This window comes from Pseudoliparis swirei, chromosome 20 (genome assembly GCF_029220125.1).
Source record: "Pseudoliparis swirei isolate HS2019 ecotype Mariana Trench chromosome 20, NWPU_hadal_v1, whole genome shotgun sequence".
In the NCBI taxonomy this organism is placed as follows: domain Eukaryota; kingdom Metazoa; phylum Chordata; class Actinopteri; order Perciformes; family Liparidae; genus Pseudoliparis; species Pseudoliparis swirei.
The window spans coordinates 27,450,508-27,474,520 of NC_079407.1; the positions used below are offsets into that span (position 1 = coordinate 27,450,508).

Genomic DNA, 24,013 nt, shown 5'->3' on the forward strand with positions numbered 1-24,013 from the left:
AGTGTTTGTGTGTGTGTTCGTGTGCATTTAGTGTTTGTGTGTCTGTGTGTGTGTGTGTGTGTTCGTGTGCATTTAGTGTTTGTGTGTGTGTTCGTGTGCATTTAGTGTTTGTGTGTGTGTCTGTGTGTGTGCATTTAGTGTGTGTCTGTGTGTGTGTGTTCGTGTGCATTTAGTGTGTGTGTGTCTGTGTGTGTGCATTTAGTGTGTGTCTGTTTTGTGTGTGTGTGCATTTAGTGTGTGTCTGTGTGTGCGCAGCTGGTGTGAGTGTTTTCTATTTGGTGTGTGTGTGTTGGGGGATAGAATTGGCCTGTCAGTCACAGGATAGAGAGGAGGAGGAGGAAGAGGAGGAAGAGGAAGAGACAGGTGTCGGGGAGCGGGGGAGGAAGGAAAAGAGAAAGTGTGAAAGAGATAGATGAGAGGAGAAGAGGGAGAAGAAGAAGAAGAAGAAGAAGAGGGAGAAGAAGAAGAATAACAGGGCGAAGAAGAGCGAGAAGAAGAAGAAAAAAGTAGAATGAAGAGGATGAGGAGGAGAAGAAAGTAGAAGAAGGAAGAGGAAGAGGAGGAGGAGGTGGAGAAGAATAATAATAGGGAGAAGAAGAAGAAGACACTTCCTGTCCAGGCGGTGATGCAGCTCGTGTTTTCCTGAGTTGTAACAACATGTTTGTTTGTGTTGTAACAACAACAACAACAACAACAAGATGGAGGATCTCCGTTGGCTCCTCACACCTTCACTTCCTGTTCTCATCATTATTTATTTTCCTTTCACACTCACTTTGCTCCTCCGCTCACACCTTCTTCACCTTCCTCCTCCTCCTCCTCCTCTCCAGCTCTCGTCGTCCATCCCTCGTTCTCTCCATCTCTCCCTCTCTTTTATTCGCTCCCTGAAGGTCTCGAGGACGACGGCCATGAATGTTTCACTCAACTGCATTCTCAGCTTATCAAGAATGGAAAACAATGCCACATTCTTATAAATATTCTAAAAATACAGCCGGACTCGGGCGTCGCTTTAAAAATGCATCGCCAGCCCCCCCAGCCCCCCACCCCCCCCACCACCCCCATATGGACATGACCGCTGCACTGTGTGCAGGTGTTTCCATTTTTATGTCCGTGTGCGTTTCTTTCACGTCTTCAAGATCCTGCAACACGCCACAGATAGAAAAGAAAGAGAGAGAGAGTGATGGAGAGTGGTAGAGAGAGAGAGAGAGAGAGAGAGAGTGGTAGAGAGTGAGAGAGAGAGAGAGAGAGAGAGTGGTAGAGAGAGAGAGGTGAGAGAGGTGAGAGAGAGGAGAGAGGAGAGTGGAGAGAGAGAGAGAGTGGTAGAGAGTGAGAGAGAGAGAGAGAGAGAGAGAGAGAGAGAGAGTGGTAGAGTGAGAGAGAGTGTTAGAGACTGAGAGAGAGTGATAGAGAGTGATAGAGAGAGAGAGAGTGATAGAGAGAGAGAGAGAGAGAGGTGATGATAGAGAGAGAGGTGAGTGAGAGAGAGAGAGAGAGAGAGGTGGTAGAGGATATAGAGAGAGAGAGAGTGAGAGAGAGTGGTAGAGACTGATAGAGAGAGAGAGAGAGAGAGATAGAGTGAGAGAGAGTGATAGAGAGAGAGTGGTAGAGAGTGATATAGAGAGAGAGAGAGAGTGGTAGAGTGAGAGAGAGTGGTAGAGACTGATAGAGAGAGAGAGAGAGAGTGAGAGATAGAGAGTGGTAGAGTGAGAGAGAGAGAGTGGTAGAGAGAGAGGTGAGAGGAGTGAGGTGATAGAGAGAGAGAGTGGTAGAGTGAGAGAGAGTGGTAGAGACTGATGGGGAGAGAGAGAGTGATAGAGAGTGATGAGAGAGAGAGAGTGGTAGAGTGAGAGAGTGGTAGAGACTGATAGAGAGTGGTGAGGTGAGAGAGAGAGAGAGAGAGAGTGGTAGAGTGAGAGAGAGTGGTAGAGACTGATAGAGAGAGAGAGAGAGTGATAGAGACTGATAGAGAGAGAGAGTGATAGAGACTGATAGAGAGAGAGAGAGAGTGGTAGAGTGAGAGAGAGTGGTAGAGACTGAGAGAGAGTGATAGAGAGTGATAGAGAGAGAGAGAGAGTGGTAGAGTGAGAGAGAGTGTTAGAGACTGAGAGATTCAAGATTCAAGATTCAAGATGTTTTATTTGTCACATACACACACAGGGTGTGCAGTGAAATGAAAGTGGCAATGCTCAGCAGGAATGTGCAAGGGCAACAAGTACACACTATTTACAAATAAAAAACAACACAATATTTACAGTAAGTGTGTGTGTGTGTGTGTGTGTGCCTAAGAGGGGCAGTTGTGTGGGTCTATGTGGGGGTCCTGGTGAGGTCGGAGTTCACAGTCCTGATGGCCTGAGGAAAGAAACTCCGTCTCAGTCTCTCTGTTCTTGCAGCGTGACTACGGAGGCGCCTGCCTGACCGCAGCAGCTGAAACAGTCTGTTGTTGGGGTGGTGAGGATCCTTCATGATCCTGCCGGCTCTGGTTCTGCACCTCCTGGTGTACAAGTCCTGCAGGGTGGGAGTGTAGTTCCAATAGTGCGCTCAGCCGAACGCACTACTCTCTGCAGAGCCTTCCTGTCCTGAGCGGAGCAGTTGCCAAACCAGGCTGTGATGCTTCCTGTCAGGACGCTCTCTACAGCTCCAGAGTAGAAGGACTGAAGGATCCTCTGGGAAACTTTAAATTTCCTCAGCTGCCTGAGGTGGTAGAGGCGCTGCCTTGCCTTTCTCACCAGAGTGTCTGTGTTTGTTGACCATGTCAGATCCTCGGTGATGTGGACTCCCAGGTATTTATACCCGCTCACCCTCTCCACAGTAGTCCCGTTAATCCCCAGTGGTGAGTACGTCCTCTGTTGTTGTACCCTCCTAAAGTCCACAATCAGCTCCTTAGTTTTGGTGACATTCATGATGAGGCTGTTGTCCTGGCACCAGAGTGACAGATCAGCAACTTCCTCCAGGTAGGCCTTCTCGTCGTTGTCGGAGATCAGGCCCACCACCACTGTGTCATCCGCAAACTTGATGATGGTGTTGAGCTGAACCTGGCCACACAGTCATGTGTGTACAGGGAGTACAGTAGGGCGCTGCGGACGCAACCCTTGGGATCCTGTGTTCAGGGTGAGGGATTTGGAGGTGTGTCTGCCCACCCTGACCACCTGTGGCCTGGCGGTCAGGAAGTCCAGGATCCAAGCACACAGGGGTGTTCAGTCCCAGCTCAATCAGCTTGCCGGCCAGTCTGGAGGGGACTATGGTGTTGAAAGCTGAACTATAATCAATGAACAGCAGTCTCACATAGCCCCCCCTCTGGCTGTCCAGATGAGAGAGTGTGGTGTGCAGTACCTGGGAGACAGCATCATCCGTGGATCTGTTTGGGCGATAAGCAAACTGCAGCGGGTCCATGGAGGAAGGGAGGAAGGCGCAGATGTAGTCCTTTATCAGCCTCTCAGCATTTCATGACCACCGAGGTGAGGGCCACCGGTCGGTAGTCATTCATACATGCTGGAGAAGCATTCTTGGGCACAGGGACAATAGTGGATCTCTTGAAGCAGGCGGGGACCACGGACTCAGCCAGGAGAGGTTGAATATTGTGGTGAACACTGGAGCTAGCTGGTTAGCACAGGTCTTCAGTACTCGCCCAGATATGCCATCTGGACCTGCAGCTTTCCTGGTGTTCACCCTCAACAGAGCCCTCCTCACACTGTGCTCGGTCACAGAGAGTGTGTGTTCATCCCCAGCGGTAGAACTCACCTCGGCTACGCTTAACGGTGTTGTTGTTAGCGGCGAGCTAGCGCTGTTGTTGCTAGCCTCAAACCGTGCATAAAATGAGTTCAGGTCGTCCGCTAGGGATGCGTCGGCACTCACCATTGCGCGGGGTCTGCTCTGGTAGTTTGTGATAGTCCGTAGCCCCTGCCATAGGCGCCTGGTGTTGCGCTGCTCCATCTGTGATTCCACTCTGTCTCGGTACCTCCTTTTGGCGTCCTTCACCGCCCTCCTCAGTCCATAGACCGCTGCCTTGTACTCGTCCATGTTGCCGGATACAAGACCGGAGTTATAGGCAGCAGTACGGGCGTTCACAGATTCACGGATGGATCTATCAACCCACGGCTTTTGGTTAGGAAAGACCCTAACTTTTACCGTGGGGACGATGGTGTCCGTTAGCGTTGCTATGAGGCTCATTGCTACTTCCATAAACTCGCTGACGTCACTGGAACTGGATTGGATCATGTCCCAGTCGACGATACTCAGAGCGTCCTGTAGCTCAGCCTCTGATTGGTCAGACCACCGCATTCGTTCCTCGTCACTACCGCTTCCTTGCGATCCTTTGTTTATACTCCGGAAGCAGAAAAATGGCGGCATGGTCTGATTTCCTAACGGAGGAGAGAGACAGCCTTGTAGCCTCTCTTGAATGGCGTATAGCAGTGGTCCAACGTTCTTTCCTCTGGTAGCACACGTAATGTGCTGGTGAAAGTTCGGCATGACTTTTTAGGTTTGCCTTGTTAAAGTCCCCAGCCACCACCACAGCGCGTCGGGATACTTGTTCTGATGCCGACATAACACATCATGTAGGTCCGATAGTGCTACGTCGGTGTCCGCTTGTGGTGGAATGTAGACGGCTGTGGTGATGACCGAGCTGAACTCCCGGGAAGGTAGAATGGACGGCATGAGATCGTCAGATGTTCCAGGTTCGGCGAGCAGGAACGAGAAAGAGTCTTAATGTTCTTGGGGTCACACCACATGTTGTTTGTCATGAAGCAAACCCCTCCACCCTTAGATTTACCAGACTCTTCCGTTCTGTCTGCACGGAAAACAGAGAAGGACTCGGTTGGGCATATGACTCGATCCGGCACCAGCGGGGTCAGCCATGTTTCCGTCAGGCAAAAGATGTTACAATCCCGCATGTCCCGTTGGAATCTGATCCTTGCCCTAAAATCATCCATCTTATTTTCCAGAGACTGGACGTTAGCAAGAAGGATGCTGGGCAAAGGTGGACGGTGGGCTTGAACTCTCAGTCTGTTCCGAATTCCGCTCCGTTTCCCTCGATGTTTCGTCGTCTCCCCGTAGTAGCGGCTCCACTGTTGTTGTTGTGGTTCGCTCGTACGATCTCTGCCGGCCACGCTGGATCGATGGAAAAAGTGGACAAAAACCCTTGTTTTGCGCAAAAGTTTATGTCCAAAAGTGTGCTGCGGTCGTATGTTGTTAGTGCCGATGTGTTTGTGGCAAAGAAAATATTAAAAATAAACACAAAAACTAAAAGAGCGCACAATCTCCGCGGAGCTGCCGCGACGGCGACTGGACACAGCCGCGCCATCTTTCTGTTAAGGGATTGTGGTGATAAGAGAGTGATAGAGAGTGATAGAGAGAGAGAGAGTGATAGAGAGAGAGAGAGAGAGTGATAGAGAGTGATAGAGAGAGAGAGAGAGTGGTAGAGTGAGAGAGAGTGATAGAGAGAGAGTGGTAGAGAGTGATATAGAGAGAGAGAGAGAGTGGTAGAGTGAGAGAGAGTGGTAGAGACTGATAGAGAGAGAGAGAGAGTGATAGAGAGAGAGAGTGGTGGGTGAGAGAGGTGGTAGAGACTGATGGAGTGGTGAGAGTGGTGAGAGTGATAGAGAGAGAGAGGTGGTGGGTGAGAGAGAGTGGTGAGACTGATAGAGAGAGAGAGTGATAGAGACTGATAGAGAGAGAGAGAGAGTGATAGAGACTGATAGAGAGAGAGAGAGAGTGGTAGAGTGAGAGAGAGTGATAGAGAGAGAGTGGTAGAGAGTGAGAGAGAGAGAGAGAGAGAGTGAGAGATAGAGAGTGGTAGAGTGAGAGAGAGAGAGTGGTAGAGAGTGAGAGAGAGAGAGAGAGAGAGAGTGGTAGAGAGTGATAGAGAGAGAGAGAGTGATGAGAGTGATGGAGAGAGTGGTAGAGACTGAGAGAGAGTGATAGAGAGTGATGGAGAGAGAGAGTGGTGAGAGGTGAGAGAGAGTGGTAGAGAGTGATAGAGAGAGAGAGAGAGAGAGAGAGATAGAGAGTGGTAGAGTGAGAGAGAGTGATAGAGACAGAGTGAGGTGATAGAGAGAGAGAGTGGGTGATAGAGAGAGAGAGTGGATGTGGAGAGAGAGTGATAGAGAGAGAGAGTGGTGGAGTGAGAGAGGTGGTAGAGTGAGAGAGAGTGGTAGAGACTGATAGAGAGAGAGAGAGAGTGATAGAGAGTGATAGAGAGAGAGAGAGAGTGGTAGAGTGAGAGAGAGTGGTAGAGACTGATAGAGAGTGGTAGAGAGTGGTAGAGAGTGATAGAGAGAGAGAGAGAGTGGTAGAGTGAGAGAGAGTGGTAGAGACTGATAGAGAGAGAGAGAGAGTGATAGAGACTGATAGAGAGAGAGAGAGAGTGATAGAGACTGATAGAGAGAGAGAGAGAGTGGTAGAGTGAGAGAGAGTGGTAGAGACTGAGAGAGAGTGATAGAGAGTGATAGAGAGAGAGAGAGAGAGATTCTCCTGATTGGCTGTCGTAGAGAGACGTTACTTGTCAGCGTGAGGAAGCCAGCGCAGCAGCCTCCCCCAGGTCCTAGTGCCCGGGCGTTACATGGTTACTTTTGATGAGAGGCTGTTGGATTGTGATTTAAAGGATCATACGAACCAGAACACACACATGTAGCGTGTTAGAGTTATACAAAACGTGAGAAACTAGAGCTTAGAAACTGAAGCCCGCCTAAAATAGAGCTAACGACGCCGCCGCCACAGCATAAACACGACAGCACTCTATCACACACACACACACACACACACACACACACACACACACACACACACACACACACACACACACACACACACACACACACACACACACACACACACACACACACACACACCCTCTCTTATGAACACGGCCTCACGTGCAACCCCCCCCCCCCCTCACCGTGGTGAGATGTCGCAGCCCTGCTGCATGAAGGCCCCCAGGGAGAACCACAGCGAGTTGAAGATGCCGAACTCGTTGGGCGGCTGGTCGGTCGGGCCGAGCTCCGCCGTGCCCTCCTCCGGCTCCTCGGCGTGCCACTCGTACGGACTGAAGCGACTCACCTGGACGCACACACACACACAGGGCGGGGGGGGGGGGGGGGTCTGTTAGAAACACACACATCTCCGTCTCTATGCAGACGACACGCTGTCGTGTAGAGACGCCGACCTCATCTCGACACACGCAAACTTACATAACTTAAATGAACTAGAACGGGCACTCGGTAGAGCGCATACCTTCGCATGACCTTTTCATGACCTTGACCTTGACCTTTGACCCGATCGATCCCAAAATCTAATCAAATGCTCCCCGGATAATAACCAATCATCCCACCAAATTTCATGCGATTCGGTTTAATACCTTTTGAGTTATGCAAATAACACACATACAAATAAATAAATAAATACACAGCGATCAAAACACAACCTTCCGCATTCTCGAATGCGAAGGTAATTATCAGTGTTTCTTGCACACGGCTTAGTCTGTGGTTGTATTTCTACGCAGATGGATCGAGTCGAGGAGGTTAAGGCAACGCACTTGAACAGTTATTACTTTATTTCGTTTATCGAAGGGTTGTCAATAATCTTTAACGCATACGCACAAAAACAGACACACACGCCTCCGTCTCTATGCAGACGATCTGGTGTCGTCGAGAGACGCCGACCTCATCTCGACACACGCAAACTTGCATAACTCATATTATTTATCCGTGTTTCTGCACACGGCTGAGTCTGTGACTGTATTTCTGTCCAGATGAGACGTCTTTATGAACCTTTCTTCAACAGTTTGCAGTTGAGGAGGTTATAGCAACGCACTTGAACAGTTATTACTTTATCTAATTTATTCAAAGGTTGTAAATAACACATAAACACAAAAACAGACTTTTCTGGAAGCCACAACACGCCTCCGTCTATAAGCAGACGATCCGGTGTCGTGTCGTGACGCCGACCTCATCTTGATACGTAAACTTGCATCTCTCAAATTAATTATTTGCATTTCTTGTGGTTGTGTTTCTGTTCAGAGGAGGTAAGGGCAACGCACTCCAACAGTTATTACATTACATAATGTACTGAAGGGTTGTAATAATAATGTTTGATGCATCCACACCGTGTCCTCCCAGAAACATCCACTGAGGACACAATGCACACATTAGATAAAGTGCATCAATAATCTCCCAGTTGACCAGAACGACTTCTGCTCAGCAGAAAATGTTTTCCTGTAAGAGTGATGGTCAGAGTCCAGAAACTGGATTATCATTTTCTTAAACCTCTTCCACTCACGTATATATATATATATAAATATATACACACGTATATATATATATATATATATAATATAATAATAATAATATATAAATGGAGAGAGAAATATATATAAACATATATATAAATAGAAAGAGCAATATAAATGTATATATACAGGACTGTCTCAGAAAATTAGAATATTGTGATGAAGTTCTTTATTTTCTGTAATGCAATTAAAAAAACAAAAATGTCATGCATTCTGGATTCATTACAAATCAACTGAAATATTGCAAGCCTTTTATTCTTTTAATATTGCTGATTATGGCTTACAGCTTAAGAAAACTAAAATATCCTATCTCTAAATATTAGAATATCATGAAAAAGTATACTAGTAGGGTATTAAACAAATCACTTGAATTGTCTAATTAACTCGAAACACCTGCAAGGGTTTCCTGAGCCTTGACAAACACTCAGCTGTTATAAATCTTTTTTTTTACTTGGTCTGAGGAAATATTAAAATTTTATGAGATAGGATTTTAGAGTTTTCTTAAGCTGTAAGCCATAATCAGCAATATTAAAAGAATAAAAGGCTTGCAATATTTCAGTTGATTTGTAATGAATCCAGAATGAATGACATTTTTGTTTTTTTAATTGCATTACAGAAAATAAAGAACTTTATCACAATATTCTAATTTTCTGAGACAGTCCTGTATATATATCTATAAAAAAATATATATAGTTATATATGAATATATATAAATAGAGAGAGAAATATATATATATATAAAACATATATATATATATAGTTATATATAAATATATATAAATAGAGAGAAATATATATATATAATAAAAAAGAATATATATATATAGTTATATATAAATATATATAAATAGAGAGAGAAATATATGTATATATACACACATACAAATATATACACATATATGTATATATCTATGTATATATAGAGAGATTTATATAAAGATATATATATATATATATATAAAAAGAGAGAGCAATATATATATATATATAAATAAAGAGAGAAATTTATATAAATATATATATTAATGTAATGAACCCAGACACGAGGGCGTTAGATGTTCAACAAGTCTGAAGCAGAACTAGTGGTGAGTTCTTCATGGTGAAGGAGTTGAGAACTGTTTCTACGGAGATAAGCCCCGCCCCTCTAAGCCCCGCCCCTATAAGCCCCGCCTGCTGGCTGTGGCTCACCAGGAACAGCACCACGCTGACCCCGATGTAGGCGAACACGATGCACATCCAGATCTCATAGGCCAGCGGGTCGAGGAAGGAGAACACGCCGGGTTTGGACTTCTGCGGCTTCTTGATCATGATGCTGATGCCCAGCGACATGAAGGGCTTGGAGAAGTCGATCACCTCCTCCCGCACCAGCGTGATGGTCAGCGGCGCCACCGCGATCTCCGCCTTCTGCACGGGACACGGGGACAACCGGCGGGGGGCTTAGTGACCTCATATTTTTTTTTTCATTTACAAAAAAATAATTAAAAAATTATATATATATATATATATATATATATATATAATTTAGCATTCTTTAATGTGCAGCGAGGAGAGGGAGGAGAGGAGGAAGGAGAGCAGGAAGGAGAGCAGGAAGGAAAGAGAAGGAAGGAGAGAGAAGGAGAGCAGGAAGAAATAGGAGAGAAAAGCAAGAGAATGAGAGAGCTAGAGAGAGAGAGAGAGGGGTTGAGGTCCTGCGGGGGAGGGGAAGACGTTGAGAGAGACGGAAGAAACCAGAGTGACAGAGAAGGAATTCATCCGCTGACGGAGGACACATTAGTCTGCAAGGACACGTGTGTGTGTGTGTGTGCATGCTCACACACACACACACACACACACACACACACACACACACACACACACACACACACACACACACACACACACACACACTCTCTATAGAAGATTCGACAACACACCTCCATCCAGCTCACTGAGAGATTCTTACACTAAATGGAATGCAGCCCCTAAGAGCGTCTTCTTCTTCTTCTTCCTCTTCTTTATCTTCATCTTCTTCTTCTTTATCTTCTTCTTCTTCCTCTTCTTTATCTTCATCTTCCTCTTCTTCATCTTCATCTTCTTGTTCACTATAGCAAGAGCACACTTCTACCTCTTCTTCTTCCTCATTCTCTTCTTTTGCATGCTTCTTCTTCTCCATCTTCTTCTTCATGCTTCTTCTTCATGCTACTTCTTCTTCTACCTCTTATTCTTCTTCTTCCTCTTCTTCATTGCACTACTATTGCGTAATGCATTTTACTGCCTGCATGTCCTTGAAGGCCCCATCTTGAGATCTTGTCCTGAACATTTAACTGAAGTGATCGTAAACAACAACAACAACAACAACATGACCTCATCCCGGCTCACCCCGTACACCAGCTCCCCCACCATGCCGTTCCAGATCTTGGTCTCGGGGTCCCGGGCCCCGTACTTCCCGTCCGGGACGATGGAGATCTTGTACTTGATGCCGATGTGCTTGGCGATCTCGGAGGCCAGGTCCACGCAGTAGCCCTCGAACTGGTCGTTGCCCTTGTACAGCTCCCAGTTCTTCTTGAGCATCACGTAGGGACCCTCCTACACACAAGCACAGGGGGAGGGGCTTCAACACGGGATCCAGAGGGAACTAGGAACCCTCCTAAAACACGGGAGGGGGAGGGGCTTCAACACGGGGTCCAGAGGGAACTAGGAACCCTCCTAACACACACCGGAGGGGGAGGGGCTTCAACACGGGGTCCAGAGGGAACTAAGAACAATCCTAAAACACACCGGAGGGGGAGGGGCTTCAACACGGGGGTCGAGGGGGAACTATGAACCCTCCTAAAACACACAGGAGGGGGAGGGGCTTCAACACGGGGTCCAGGGGGAACTAAGAACAATCCTAAAACACACCGGAGGAGGAGGGGCTTCAACACAGGGGTCGAGGGGGAACTATGAACCCTCCTAAAACACACAGGAGGGGGAGGGGCTTCAACACGGGGTCCAGGGGGAACTAAGAACAATCCTAAAACACACCGGAGGAGGAGGGGCTTCAACACAGGGGTCGAGGGGGAACTATGAACCCTCCTAAAACACACAGGAGGGGGAGGGGCTTCAACACGGGGTCCAGAGGGAACTAAGAACAATCCTACACACAGGAGGGGGAGGGGCTTCAACACGGGGGTCGAGGGGGAACTATGAACCCTCCTAAAACACCGGAGGGGGAGGGGCTTCAACCAGGGGGTCCAGAGGGAACTAGGAACTCTCCTAAAACACCGGAGGGGGAGGGACTTCAACACGGACTATTAAATAAGTAAACTAGAACGGGCACTCGGTAGAGCGCATACCTTCGCATATCACAAGATTGGGCATTGAATTATGAACATTTTGGCATTAGTTGCATGCCAATTGGACAAAAATGTATCGTGCTATGGTAAAAAAAAGATTTTGACCTTTCCATGACCTTGACCTTGACCTTTGACCCGATTGATCCCAAAATCTAATCAAATGGTCCCCGGATAATAACCAATCATCCCACCAAATTCCATGTGATTCAAGAAGATTTTACCTGTTCATGACCTTTGACCTTGACCTTTGACCGATCGATCCCAAAATCTAATCAACTGGTCCCCGGATAATAAACAATCATCCCACAAAATTTCATGCGATTCGGTTCAATACTTTTTGAGTTCTGCGAAAGATTTTGACCTGTTCATGACCTTTGAGGTAAAAAGTTGATATTTACCTTCGCATTGAAAATGCCGGAAGGTTATGTTTTGATCGCCGTGTATTTATTTATTTATTTATTTATTATTTATTTATTTGTATGCGTGTTATTCGCAAAACTCAAAAAGTATTGAACCGAATCGCATGAAATTTGGTGGGATGATTGTTTATTATCCGGGGACCAGTTGATGAGATTTTGGGATCGATCGGGTCAAAGGTCAAAGGTCAAAGGTCATGAACAGGTCACAATCTTTCGCAGAACTCAAAAAGTATTGAACCGAATCGCATGAAATTTGGTGGGATGATTGTTTATTATCCGGGGACCAGTTGATTAGATTTTGGGATCGATCGGGTCAAAGGTCAAGGTCAAAGGTCATGAACAGGTCAAAATGTTCTTGAATCGCATGAAATTTGGTGGGATGATTGGTTATTATCCGGGGACCATTTGATTAGATTTTGGGATCAATCGGGTCAAAGGTCAAGGTCATGGAAAGGTCAAACTCTTTTTTTACCATAGCACGATACATTTTTGTCCAATTGGCATGCAACTAATGCCAAAATGTTCATAATTCAATGCCCAATCTTGTGATATGCGAAGGTATGCGCTCTACCGAGTGCCCATTCTAGTTCTTATATGTTTGACACAGTGAAAAACCGCCTGGGGTCAAATTGACCGATGCGTACAAGTTGTGTTCAGGACAGTGAAAACATATCATGTTCATTTTATGTTTTCGCAGTTGTCCCCAATAAATTAGGAAAAGTCATGAAATATGAAGCAAAATAAATGATGTCAATAATTATTTTTAGAGATGTTAAACATTGAAAGGGTCAAATGGACCCCAGCAATTTAAACCTCCAGAAAATTCATATTGTTTCCTAAGTTTAAGTGTCAGGTACTTTATGTTTGTTTGTTTGTTGACGACCTAAATAGCCTTTTAAATAAAATAAAAAATACAAAACCAAAACCAACATGTGTAAAAAAGTTGATATTTCTTATGTTTTACACGGTGAAAAACAGCCTGGGGTCAAATTAAAGTTGTGTTCAGGACAGTGAAAACATGACATCATGTGAATTTTATGTTTCCCTTGTTGTCCCCAATAAATTAGGAAAAGTCATGAAATATGAAACAAAAAAATGATGTCAATCATTTATTTAGAGACGTTAAACGCAAGGAATATTGAATTATGGAGGGAACCACATATTTAAGCGTCTTTGTGTACTAGAAAAGCGCTATAGAAGTCTAAATTATTATTATTATTATTATGACATATTGCTCAAAGTGAGAGCTGCGAAATAAACAGAGAAGAAAAACATATTGCACCAGAAAAACCACGGAGCTGGTGATGAGGTCAGAGTTTCATCATCACGGTGAGACTCTGAGGCGTTTTCATCTCCGTGTTTCAAACTCGGCTGTTTGGGTTTGTTGAGATCCACAGAACCACGGTTCTTCAGAGTGATGCCATAGGAGGACCATATATGGTTCCATGAAGAACCTTTCAAACCAGGGTTCTTGAAAGAACCATTTCCATTAAAGAGTTCCATAAAGAACCTCTGAAGGTGTCTCAAAGAACCTTTACAAAAATGGTTCTTAAGGCCCCATATATGGTTCCTCAAATAACCTTTCAAACCAGGGTTCTTTAAAGAAGCATTTCCTTAGAGAGTTCTTCACAAAATATATGAAGGGTTCTCAAAGAACCATCAAAAAATGGTTCTTTGAGGCCCCATATATGGTTCCTCAAATAACATTTCAATCCAGGGTTCTTTAAAGAACCATTTCCTTAAAGAGTTCTTCAAAGAACCCATAAAGGTGTCTCAAAGAACCTTAAAAAAAGGTTTAGAGTTTTTTATCTCAATGTGACTCAACTGGTTTAAAAATAAATAAAAATAAAGAGCTGTTTTTATTCTATAAAGTGGTGTCGATATTTTTATATCTTCTACGCCTCAGTCTGACTTCACAAGCCTCCACTGGGACCTCCACATGACTCAAATGCTGTGAGGGGAAGACATGTACAAGAGAGAGGAAACACACGGAGAGAGAGGGAGAGAGAGAGAGGTGATGTTAGAGAGAGAGAGAGAGAGAGGTGATGTTAGAAAGAGAGAGAGGTGATGTTAGAAAGAGAGAGAGAGGTGATGTTAGAAAGAGAGAGAGGTGATGTTAGAAAGAGAGAGAGAGAGAGATGTTAGAGAGAGAGAGAGATGTTAGAGAGAGAGAGATGTTAGAGAGAGAGAGATGTTAGAGAGAGAGATGTTAGAGAGAGAGATGTTAGAGAGAGAGATGTTAGAGAGAGAGAGATGTTAGAGAGAGAGAGATGTTAGAGAGAGAGAGAGAGAGAGGTGATGTTAGAGAGAGAGAGAGATGTTAGAAAGAGAGAGAGAGAGAGGTGATGTTAGAAAGAGAGAGATGTTAGAGAGAGAGAGACGTGTCGCTGCTCTACATAGGAGGAGATGAAGGAGCATCAGAGTGTAAACGTATCTGCAGTGAGAAGAGGAGGCGCACAGGGACAGAAGGAGGAGTGTGAGGGAGAGATAGAGGAAGAGGAGTATGACGAAGAGGAGGAAAGCAAGACAAAAGAAAGACTGAACAGACAGACATGAAGAGGGGAAGAAAAGAGGGCGAGCAGCTTTGGAGAAGCAAACGGTCGCAGCTGATAAGACATGAAGCTCCTCCCACTGGAGGCAGCCAGGACTCTGGGAGCCAATCAGAAGCCTCCAGGACTCTGTGAGCCAATCAGAAGCCTCCATGACTCTGGGAGCCAATCAGAAGCCTCCATGACTCTGGGAGCCAATCAGAAGCCTCCAGGCTGCTCTTTTAGTTTAAACAGTTTCTAACCGCCGAGACTTTAAAGAAGTCGAACGGTCATTCATTCAGATTGTAAACAAGTCAGACATAGTTCATTCATTATATATATATATATATTCATTGGCCCAGAGGCCAGTCAGCCTCACAGCAGCCAATCAGAACAGGCGGAGCAAGAAGAAAAACGGACAAATATATATGAATATGATTATCTTGATTATCTTATCCAAAAAACAAACTTTGTCTGACTAATAATTAAACAGCTTCTACTCAACTTTTTGAATTAAGACGTTTTGGGATGTTTCCAAACCCAATATTTTTCAAAAAAAGTCTAATTTTTGTCATCTGTTTATGTAATTTAACCTACTTATATATATATATATATATATATGTATCACATGAATAATGTAACTCTCTAATGACACATAACCCTTTTCAGCTCTATGTGACTTTTATTACTATTTGTAATTTAAAACTGTATTAAACTCTCTTGTTCTTACATTACCACCTTCTGTAGTTTATTATTTTATGTTTCATATTTTTTCTTCCTTATTATAATGTTATTCATAATATTGATAGAAATCTTGAATCTGAATCTGAATCTTGAATCTACGAGCATCCTGACGAGGAGCCGTGTGGGAAATGAAGATTATTTAATTCATAAAAAACACGATTGGAGAACAATGTAACTTTTTTTGGTAATAATTCATCATAAGATATTTAATTAAATTCAAATGTATCCATTAGAAGTCAGAAAATCATTTATCTTGTAAAATTATATCAAAGCCAAAAAACACTTTAAATCCCTAAAGCTTCGTACAATAAGGAGAAATTAAAAAGCGTCAACAATAAGTCGTCAAGTCGTCAGTGACCACGAGGCGTAACAATGAATCCCTATTGTCTACTTTAATAAAGCATTTCTATTGTCTCCATCACAACGCCACATCTATTGTCTCCGTGCCCTGTGTGTGTGTGTGTGTGTGTGTGTCTCTTGTGCGTCTGTGTTAACTTCCTCCTCTTCCTCTCGGAGCTCTCGGTGGAACTGAAAGGCGGCGGAGGGAAAGCGAGTGAGCGTGACGGAGGAGTTTCACAGAGTGACGGAGCAGAAAGATGAAGATGAAGATGGAGGAGGATCACATCCCGAGGCGAGAGGCGGCGAAACACACGAGTCCGTGTGTCTCTCGCCTCCGAAAATTAAATAAAAGTGGATGAGGAACAGAAGGAATGGTTCATGCAGGTGGGGGCGTGTCTCCTGCAGGTGGGGGCGTGTTTTTGTTTGAATGCAAAACGAAAGAATAATTTATAAGAAAGAAAAAAACACCATTTAAAAACTAAAAATAAATATATACTGTGACCTCTGCCTCCCCCCGAGGGTGTGTGTGTGTGTGTCTGTGTGTGTGTGTCTTTCTGTCTGTGTCTATCTGTGCACGTCTGTGTGTGTGCGTGTGTCTGTGTGTCTGTGTGTCTATCTTTGTATGCGTGTTGTGTGTGTGTCTCTATGTCTGGTTGTCTGTGTGTCTGTGTGTCTGTGTGTCTATCTCTGTATGCGTGTTGTGTGTGTGTCTGTATGTCTGTTTCTGTGTGTGTGTGTCTGTATGTCTGTGTGTCGGTGTGTGTGTGTGTCTGTGTGTGTGTGTCTGTATGTCTGTGTGTGTGTTTAGTTCATACGTATGTATATTTGTTTTTCTTGGACCAAAGGTCAAAAGGTCAAAGGTCCCACGCGCTGCAGTGAGCGTCTCTGGGGACATTCAGTGCAGCTGAATTCATGTGTCTGAACTCCCGTCCTGCAGTTCCACTCCCGGCCACCGGGGGCACACTTCCACCCCGTTACCACCCCTTGTCTCTGCAGTACGACTTGAGACATTCCGCTCACACGAAGCGGCTCGAGACGAAGTGCCGAGAGTCGCCGGAGCCCGAGCGCCCGTGACTCGTTTTATATTTCGGGGCCTGAACTCGTCGGAGTTCACTTGCATTGTTTTGCACGCCTGATTGATTTAGACTGATTGCATTTACAGGACATACAAAGTGAAAAATCAAATGTCTGCAGAGGATCCAGCGATTAGCCACCCCCCTCCATGTGAGGAAGGAGGAGTAATTACAGGACCGGCGGAGGTCACTTCTAAACGGGGATCTGAGGTCAGTTTTAGATTTGCCTACTAATGAGACGTTAATGTAATCTTCCAGCTGGATAAGTGCCACTCCCCCTCCCCCTCTCTCCCTCTCCCTCTCCCACCTGGCTCTCTTCCACTAGTACAGCTCATCCTGCTGCAGCCGGTCTTTATTACTTGGACTCAACATTATGTCCACATCTTGTAATTCATCAGGCAACTATTAGAACAACAGTTTTTAATAGATTGTCAATCATCTTTAAAAGCGTCTCGCAAAACACTATTTCATGTTTTTGGAAGCACACCAGTACAGAAGCAAAGCCGTAAAACACATGATGTTATTATCTAGTGCTGATTAAACACATTCATGATCTGTACCTGCTACCTATTTATCACCTCTAATATCGGCTATTAATCACCTTATTTGACCTTCATATTTATGATATGATATGATATTCCTTTATTTGTCCCACAGTGGGGACATTTCAAAAATCACAGCAGCACATCAGAGCATCAATGAGAATAAATATAAAACACAAAACACAAAACTAAAAGACTAAATACTAAATATACAGGGGAAAATAAAGTAAAGTGCTGAGTAAAGTGCTGAGTTTGCCAGGATTTGCACTTCTTCCTAAACATGAACCTTTTTACGTGGAGCACATGGGAACATTACGTCCACACATTGAAATTCATCAGGTAACTATTAGAAGATTTTTTTTTTTAGACTGTTAATCATCTTTAAAAGTGTCTCGCAACACTTTTTGGGGTTTTTGGAAACACACCAGTACAGAAGCCATGCCCGTAATACACATGATGGTTATCCTCTGGTGCTGATTAACCACATTCATTCTGGGTACCTGGTTATTTATCACCTTATTTGACCTTTACAGTTGCACTAATCCCTCTTCGTCCGAAGCATGAACCTTCGCACGTGAGCTGGTGCGAGTTTGTTTTTGTTGAAATGAAGTTGTGCGATTGGTTTTGTCCGTTAAAGGACACGCACATTATCTGAAAATATCTTAAAAAGTGGAAGCAGAAGCGGCCCGAGGGTACGTCACCATGATGGTTGTCACGACGACCGTGAGGTTCTCCATCGACGTGCTGTCGTTGGACGGACCGCTTTCGCTCTGGACCAGCACCAGCTTGTCGATGTCGTTCCAGTAGCCGATCTGAGGGAGAAATATAGATATTTATATGGATAGAGAATGATTTCCCATTGGTACCCTAGAAGACATGGAGAGATATGGAGAGGCAGGACATCGCCGTCAGAGGAACGATTGAGCAGCTGGAACACAATCTTATTTCTTTATTATTATTATTATGGGCGCTAGATGTATTTTTTCTGAGAAGTTGCAACCGAAGCCTTGTTGTTACAAATAAGGGTTATGTTCAAACTCCTTATTTATGTCACTGTAGAGGTTTATGACTGGGAGCTGCTCCCCAGTACACGCGATGAAGAACTATTAAACTCACGCTGTGACGGTTCAGCGTATGAAAGCATTCATAACTGCAGCGAGACAGTTATTGTTTAAGAACTCTGGGAATAATTACGCAGTAAATGCATGTTTTGTTTAAACGATTAACAATCGCGATGGGTAAAAAAAGTAAATGTGCAGATTAAAAACTACAGTTATTATCCTTTCAGTGATCAAAGTGAACTTTCCTTTCGTTGTACGTGCCGTTATTTAGACGTCGCTCTTCAGAAACACGGAAGTGACAAAAAGTTAATGCAGAAAATGCGTTGGAACGGGGACAGTTAAATAACTATAAGAGCAATCAAAAAAAGCTGAATCATAATGTTATACCTAACAATTGTATCAACATTTTAAAGGTAAAATGGTGTCTTTAGCTGAAAGTATGAAGACATACTAAGCTTTTAAAGTTGAAAAAGTTTCAGCGGATTTGAAGCTTTGCTCCAGAGGAACCCATTCATTATTTAATCCATAACAAAATTAATCATTTGATAATGTGGAAAGATAAAAAATATCTGAAAATATACAGTAATAGCTGAAAGTTCTTTCAATATTTGAAAAATTAAATGATTGAATTAGCTGAAAGTATGAAGATCTTAGAAGCTTTTAAAGTTGAAGACTTTCTCCATTGTGATCGCATTCAAATTAATAACCATAAAGCATTTATAATATGAACAGTTGAAGAGTTAGAAATATGAAAATTCATAGCAATCATGAGCAAAAGGAGCTGAATATTTTAATATTTGAACAGTTTCTGTAGCTTAATATATGAAGGAGTAGAAAGGGTCCAAAATACGTACGGAAGAAGTTTATTAAACAATAGTTCTGAAGCATTCCAACTAATAAGTTGATTTGTGGTATATTTCCCATCAAAGTGTTGTTTATTATTCTCAGCCATGAGGACAGACAATTAACAATCGGGGTGGATAACAAAGTAAATATGCAGATTACAAAATACAGTTATTATCCATAAACAGATGTCCTTTCAGTGGTGATTAAAGTTTTCCTTTCATTTTACATGCAGTTATTTGGACGTTGCTTTTCAGAAACACACAGAAAAGACACAACGTGAATGTAATAGGTAGATTTTGTGGTATATTTCCCGTCAGCCATGAGGACCGCCTACCTTGCGCGGGCCGTAGCTCTTCAGCTCGAACACGTCCATGGTGTAGTTGACCCTCCGGCCGTAGTGGTCGAACTGAATGTTTCCAGTCAGGCCCTGAATACGCACCTGCATACAACGACAAACACAGTAAGAACTGGAGAGGAATCAAAACAACACCGTTAAAATCCTTCAGATGTTTAGTCGAGGCGATTTGGTAACAGACAAAGTTACTGGTGGAAAACACTCCTGGAGCAATATGCATTTATAATAATGATATTACTACGCTGGAATGCATGAATCATAGCTATGCTATCTGAGCCCACCAAAAATACAAAAAACTGCAATATAGAGAGTTAATTATTGAATGGCGATCGCAGAAAAAATGGTGACAGTGAGACGTATCCAACATCGAGTTTGATTTGATGAAATATTTAAGTATTATAACCCAATCAAGTGTTTTTAGCAAGGTTGTTTTTTTCCTCTAAAAATAATAGAAACAATGAAATAAGGTCACGGTTAATGTGGGTTGACAAATACAGGACATCACAATGTCCCCACAAGAATAACAATAATATAATAATTTATAATACTAATATTACAACGCTGGAATGCATGCATCATATCATTACTATCCCGTGTGCTTAGCTATGCAATCTGAATCCAGTGTGGGGAAAAATAAAAACTGCAATATAGAGCGTTAATTATTGATTGGCGATCGGAGGAACAATGGAGAATATGTGTATTTAAGAAATAGAATATTTAAGTCTTCTAACTTAATCATATGTATTCAACAAGGTGGTTTTTTTCCTTTTAAGAACAATAGCAACAGTGAAATAAGGTTACGGTTAGTGTGGGCTGACAAATACAGGTCATTACAATGTCCCCACAAGAACAGCAATACAAGTGTGTGTGTTAAGTGTGTGTGGAAAAATAATACAAAACACATAAATATCAGCATGTTTTTAGCAAGTTAGTTTTTTCCTCTAAAAATAACAGAAACAGTTAAATAAGGTTAACGTTAGTGTGGGCTGACAAATACAGGTCATTACAATGTCCCCACAACAACAGCAATACAAGTGTGTGTGTTAAGTGTGTGTGGAAAAATAATACAAAACACATAAATATCAGCATGTTTTTAGCAAGTTAGTTTTTTCCTCTAAAAATAACAGAAACAGTTAAATAAGGTTAACGTTAGTGTGGGTTGACAAATACAGGTCATTACAATGTCCCCACAACAACAGCAATACAAGTGTGTGTGTTAAGTGTTTGTGGAAAAATAATACAAAACACATAAATATCAGCATGTTTTTAGCAAGTTAGTTTTTTCCTCTAAAAATAACAGAAACAGTTAAATAAGGTTAACGTTAGTGTGGGCTGACAAATACAGGTCATTACAATGTCCCCACAAGAACAGCAATACAAGTGTGTGTGTTAAGTGTGTGGAAAAATAATACAAAACACATAAATATCAGCATGTTTTTAGCAAGTTAGTTTTTTCCTCTAAAAATAACAGAAACAGTTAAATAAGGTTAACGTTAGTGTGGGCCGACAAATACAGGTCATTACAATGTCCCCACAAGAACAGCAATACAAGTGTGTGTGTTAAGTGTGTGTGGAAAAATAATACAAAACACATAAATATCAGCATGTTTTTAGCAAGTTAGTTTTTTCCTCTAAAAATAACAGAAACAGTTAAATAAGGTTAACGTCAGTGTGGGCTGACAAATACAGGTCATTACAATGTCCCCACAAGAACAGCAATATAAGTGTGTGTGGAACAATAATTTGTTTTTCTTTTGTTCATGTTTATGAACATCGAAGCATTTTTCAACCGGTCCATAAGAAGCTGTGTGCCGACCTGTTTGAGCGCCCGCTCCATATCTATCCCTTGGTTCCAGGGAGCCGCCGGATTGGCCAGGCAGTCGCCGGCGTTGCCACGGCGACTGATATCAATTTTCTGACGCCGGAGGGTGCGGAAGGCCTCGGACATCACGAGGACGCCGTCGTACGTCAGAGACGAGGTGTACTGGAGGGCGGAGGAGGAACAACAGAGGATACACGTCATCGTTGTTACTTGTTTAAACTAAAGACTTCAGGATTCAGAGTTTCTGTTTCTAGAGAATTGCGCAACATTCAACTTTTCTCATAAAATTACTAAATCATGAATATTGTCCTGATTTGTTTTTACACCCAAAAAACATTGACTTAGATCATAATGTTGATGAAGTGGGACAGAAAAATAAAACTGACAATACAAAACAACAATACAGTCTAAGAATGTCAATGTATTTGTGGATGCATTCAAAAAAATATATATTTTCAGTGATGAACTCCAAATAAGTAAATAAAGTAAGTAAGTAAAGGAAGTAAAGGAAGTAAGTAAAGTAAAGGAAGTAAAGGAAGTAAGTAAAAAAGTAAGTAAAGTAAGTAAAGGAACTAAGTAAAAAAGAAAGTAAAGTAAGTAAAGGAAGTAAGTAAAGTAAAGGAAGTAAGTAAACAAGTAATTAAAGTGACTAAAGTATGTAAAGTAAGTAAGTGAAGTAAGTAAGTAAAATAAGTAAGTATGTAAGGTAAGTAAGTAAGCAGGTTTGTTTTGAGATGAAGGTTAAATGATTTCGTTGGATCTGAACCTTCAGTGAATTACAAAAGCCTCAACGTTAGGAAAGGTGAAAGGCTGCAAGGAGCTATGAAAGGCTGCGAGGAGCTATGCAAGGCTACGAGGAGTTATTGAAAGGCTGCGAGGAGCTTCAAAAAGGCTACAAGGAGCTATGAAAGGCTGCGAGGAGCTATGCAAGGCTACGAGGAGTTATTGAAAGGCTACAAGGAGCTATGAAAGGCTGCGAGGAGCTGTTATCTCTCCTCCGGTGAAACCCCGGGCCGTAGCGCTGATGCCGACAGATTCATTACAGCCAGTGCTCAGCAGCAGCCGGCCACCCGGCGGCGCTCACACGGAGGCAGTCAAACACACAGCGGGCCGCCGTCACATCACGGAGGAGGAGGAGGAGGAGGAGGCGAGGAGCTGAGAGACTCTGCAGCTACTCTATTCTCTCACTGACGTTCCTCTATTTGCATCCGGCACACGGCCCCGACATGTCATCCTCCTTTCATCTCGCCGCTTTGAAACTAAAGAAGCCTTTAGGCGTGAGCTGACGTACGGTGATTATAGACTCCAAACCGAAAGAGGAAAAACAACAACAACGGAGCCGGCACACAGAAACACCTTCGGGACGCATTCCACACTGAATTGTTTTATCATAAAAAAAGCTAAATTCTGGAAATAATTTCTGGTTCAGTTCAGATAAAAGTCGCCAAGACCAATCAGAGGAGGCTAAAGAAGACTTCTCAAATAGCCCAGTGCAAGTTTACTCTAACAGATGGATAAATAATGTATTGTCACATACATACACGCAAGCATGATATATTTTATAGAAATATATATTAAAAAATAAGATTTGTTTTACATAAATAATAATAATTGTAAATTAATAAAGCAATTAGAAACATGGAGAAACAATCGCAAATTAATTAGCAATTGGTCAGATATTTAAGGTACTAACGATCCGATGTTGGGAAAAGGGGGCGGAGCTAAAAAGTCACCGGAAGTAACGACGGGCGGATCAGGGAAATGCAAAAGAGTCCGGAGGTGGACGGTTTATCACCTTTCTACTTAACGCAGCTTCGTTGTGTGGAACAATTTAAATGACGTGAAGACTAAACCTTCAAAAATAAGAGCTGCACATCCACCGAGCTCTCAACATCAATGGGCTCCTCCACCCCCCCCCTCTCTCTGTGACGACTGACCAGGTGAGAAGACAGCTGGAGAAACTACACCAGCGCAGAGCTGAAGGTCCTGATGGCATCAGCCCCAGGGTCCTAAAGACCTGCGCCACCCAGCTGTCTGGTGTCCTGCAGCGCCTCTTCAACCTCAGCCTGAGGCAGGGGGAGGTCCCGGTGCTGTGGAAGACGTCGTGCCTGGTCCCTGTCCCAAAGAAGTCAACACCATCTGGCCTCAATGACTACCGACCGGTCGCCCTCACCTCCCATGTGATGAAGGTGCTGGAGAGGCTGGTCTTGGCCCGCCTCCGGCCGCAGGTGAAATCATCGCTGGACCCTCTGCAATGTGCTTACCGGCCTCATGTGGGAGTGGACGACGCCATCATCTACCTGCTGCAACGAGCTCAGTCGCACCTGGATGGAACCGGTGTCTCTGTGAGAGTCACTTTCTTTGACTTCTCCAGTGCATTTAACACCATCCAGCCACTGCTGCTGAGTGAGAAGCTGCGGGTGGCCGGTGTGGACGCGTCCACCATCTCCTGGATCACTGACTACCTCACAGGCAGACCACAGTTTGTCAGAATGGGGCGTGTGCTGTCTGGAACGGTGGTCAGTGATGCTGGAGCCCACAGGGAACTGTTCTGTCTCCCTTCCTCTTCACCCTGTACACCAGTGACTTCCAGTACAACACGGAGTCATGCCATCTGCAGAAGTACTCTGATGACTCTGCAGTGGTCGGGTGTATTAGGGATGGACGGGAGGAGGAGGACAGGGCAGTGGTG

General features: G+C 43.6%; 1 protein-coding gene across 1 annotated transcript in view; it reads right to left on the reverse strand.

Moving 5' to 3' along the window:
* Positions 1-24,013, reverse strand: part of gria4a (glutamate receptor, ionotropic, AMPA 4a) — a 102,380-nt gene that overhangs the window by 26,391 nt on the left and 51,976 nt on the right. Inside the window, exons 8-13 of the mRNA XM_056441687.1 lie at positions 21,316-21,483; positions 19,479-19,583; positions 17,939-18,049; positions 10,637-10,843; positions 9,467-9,682; positions 6,890-7,050 (exon numbers count right to left, since the gene is read on the reverse strand). Of these exons, the coding sequence (XP_056297662.1) occupies positions 6,890-7,050; positions 9,467-9,682; positions 10,637-10,843; positions 17,939-18,049; positions 19,479-19,583; positions 21,316-21,483 (968 nt within the window). The remainder of the gene's footprint in view (positions 1-6,889; positions 7,051-9,466; positions 9,683-10,636; positions 10,844-17,938; positions 18,050-19,478; positions 19,584-21,315; positions 21,484-24,013) is intronic.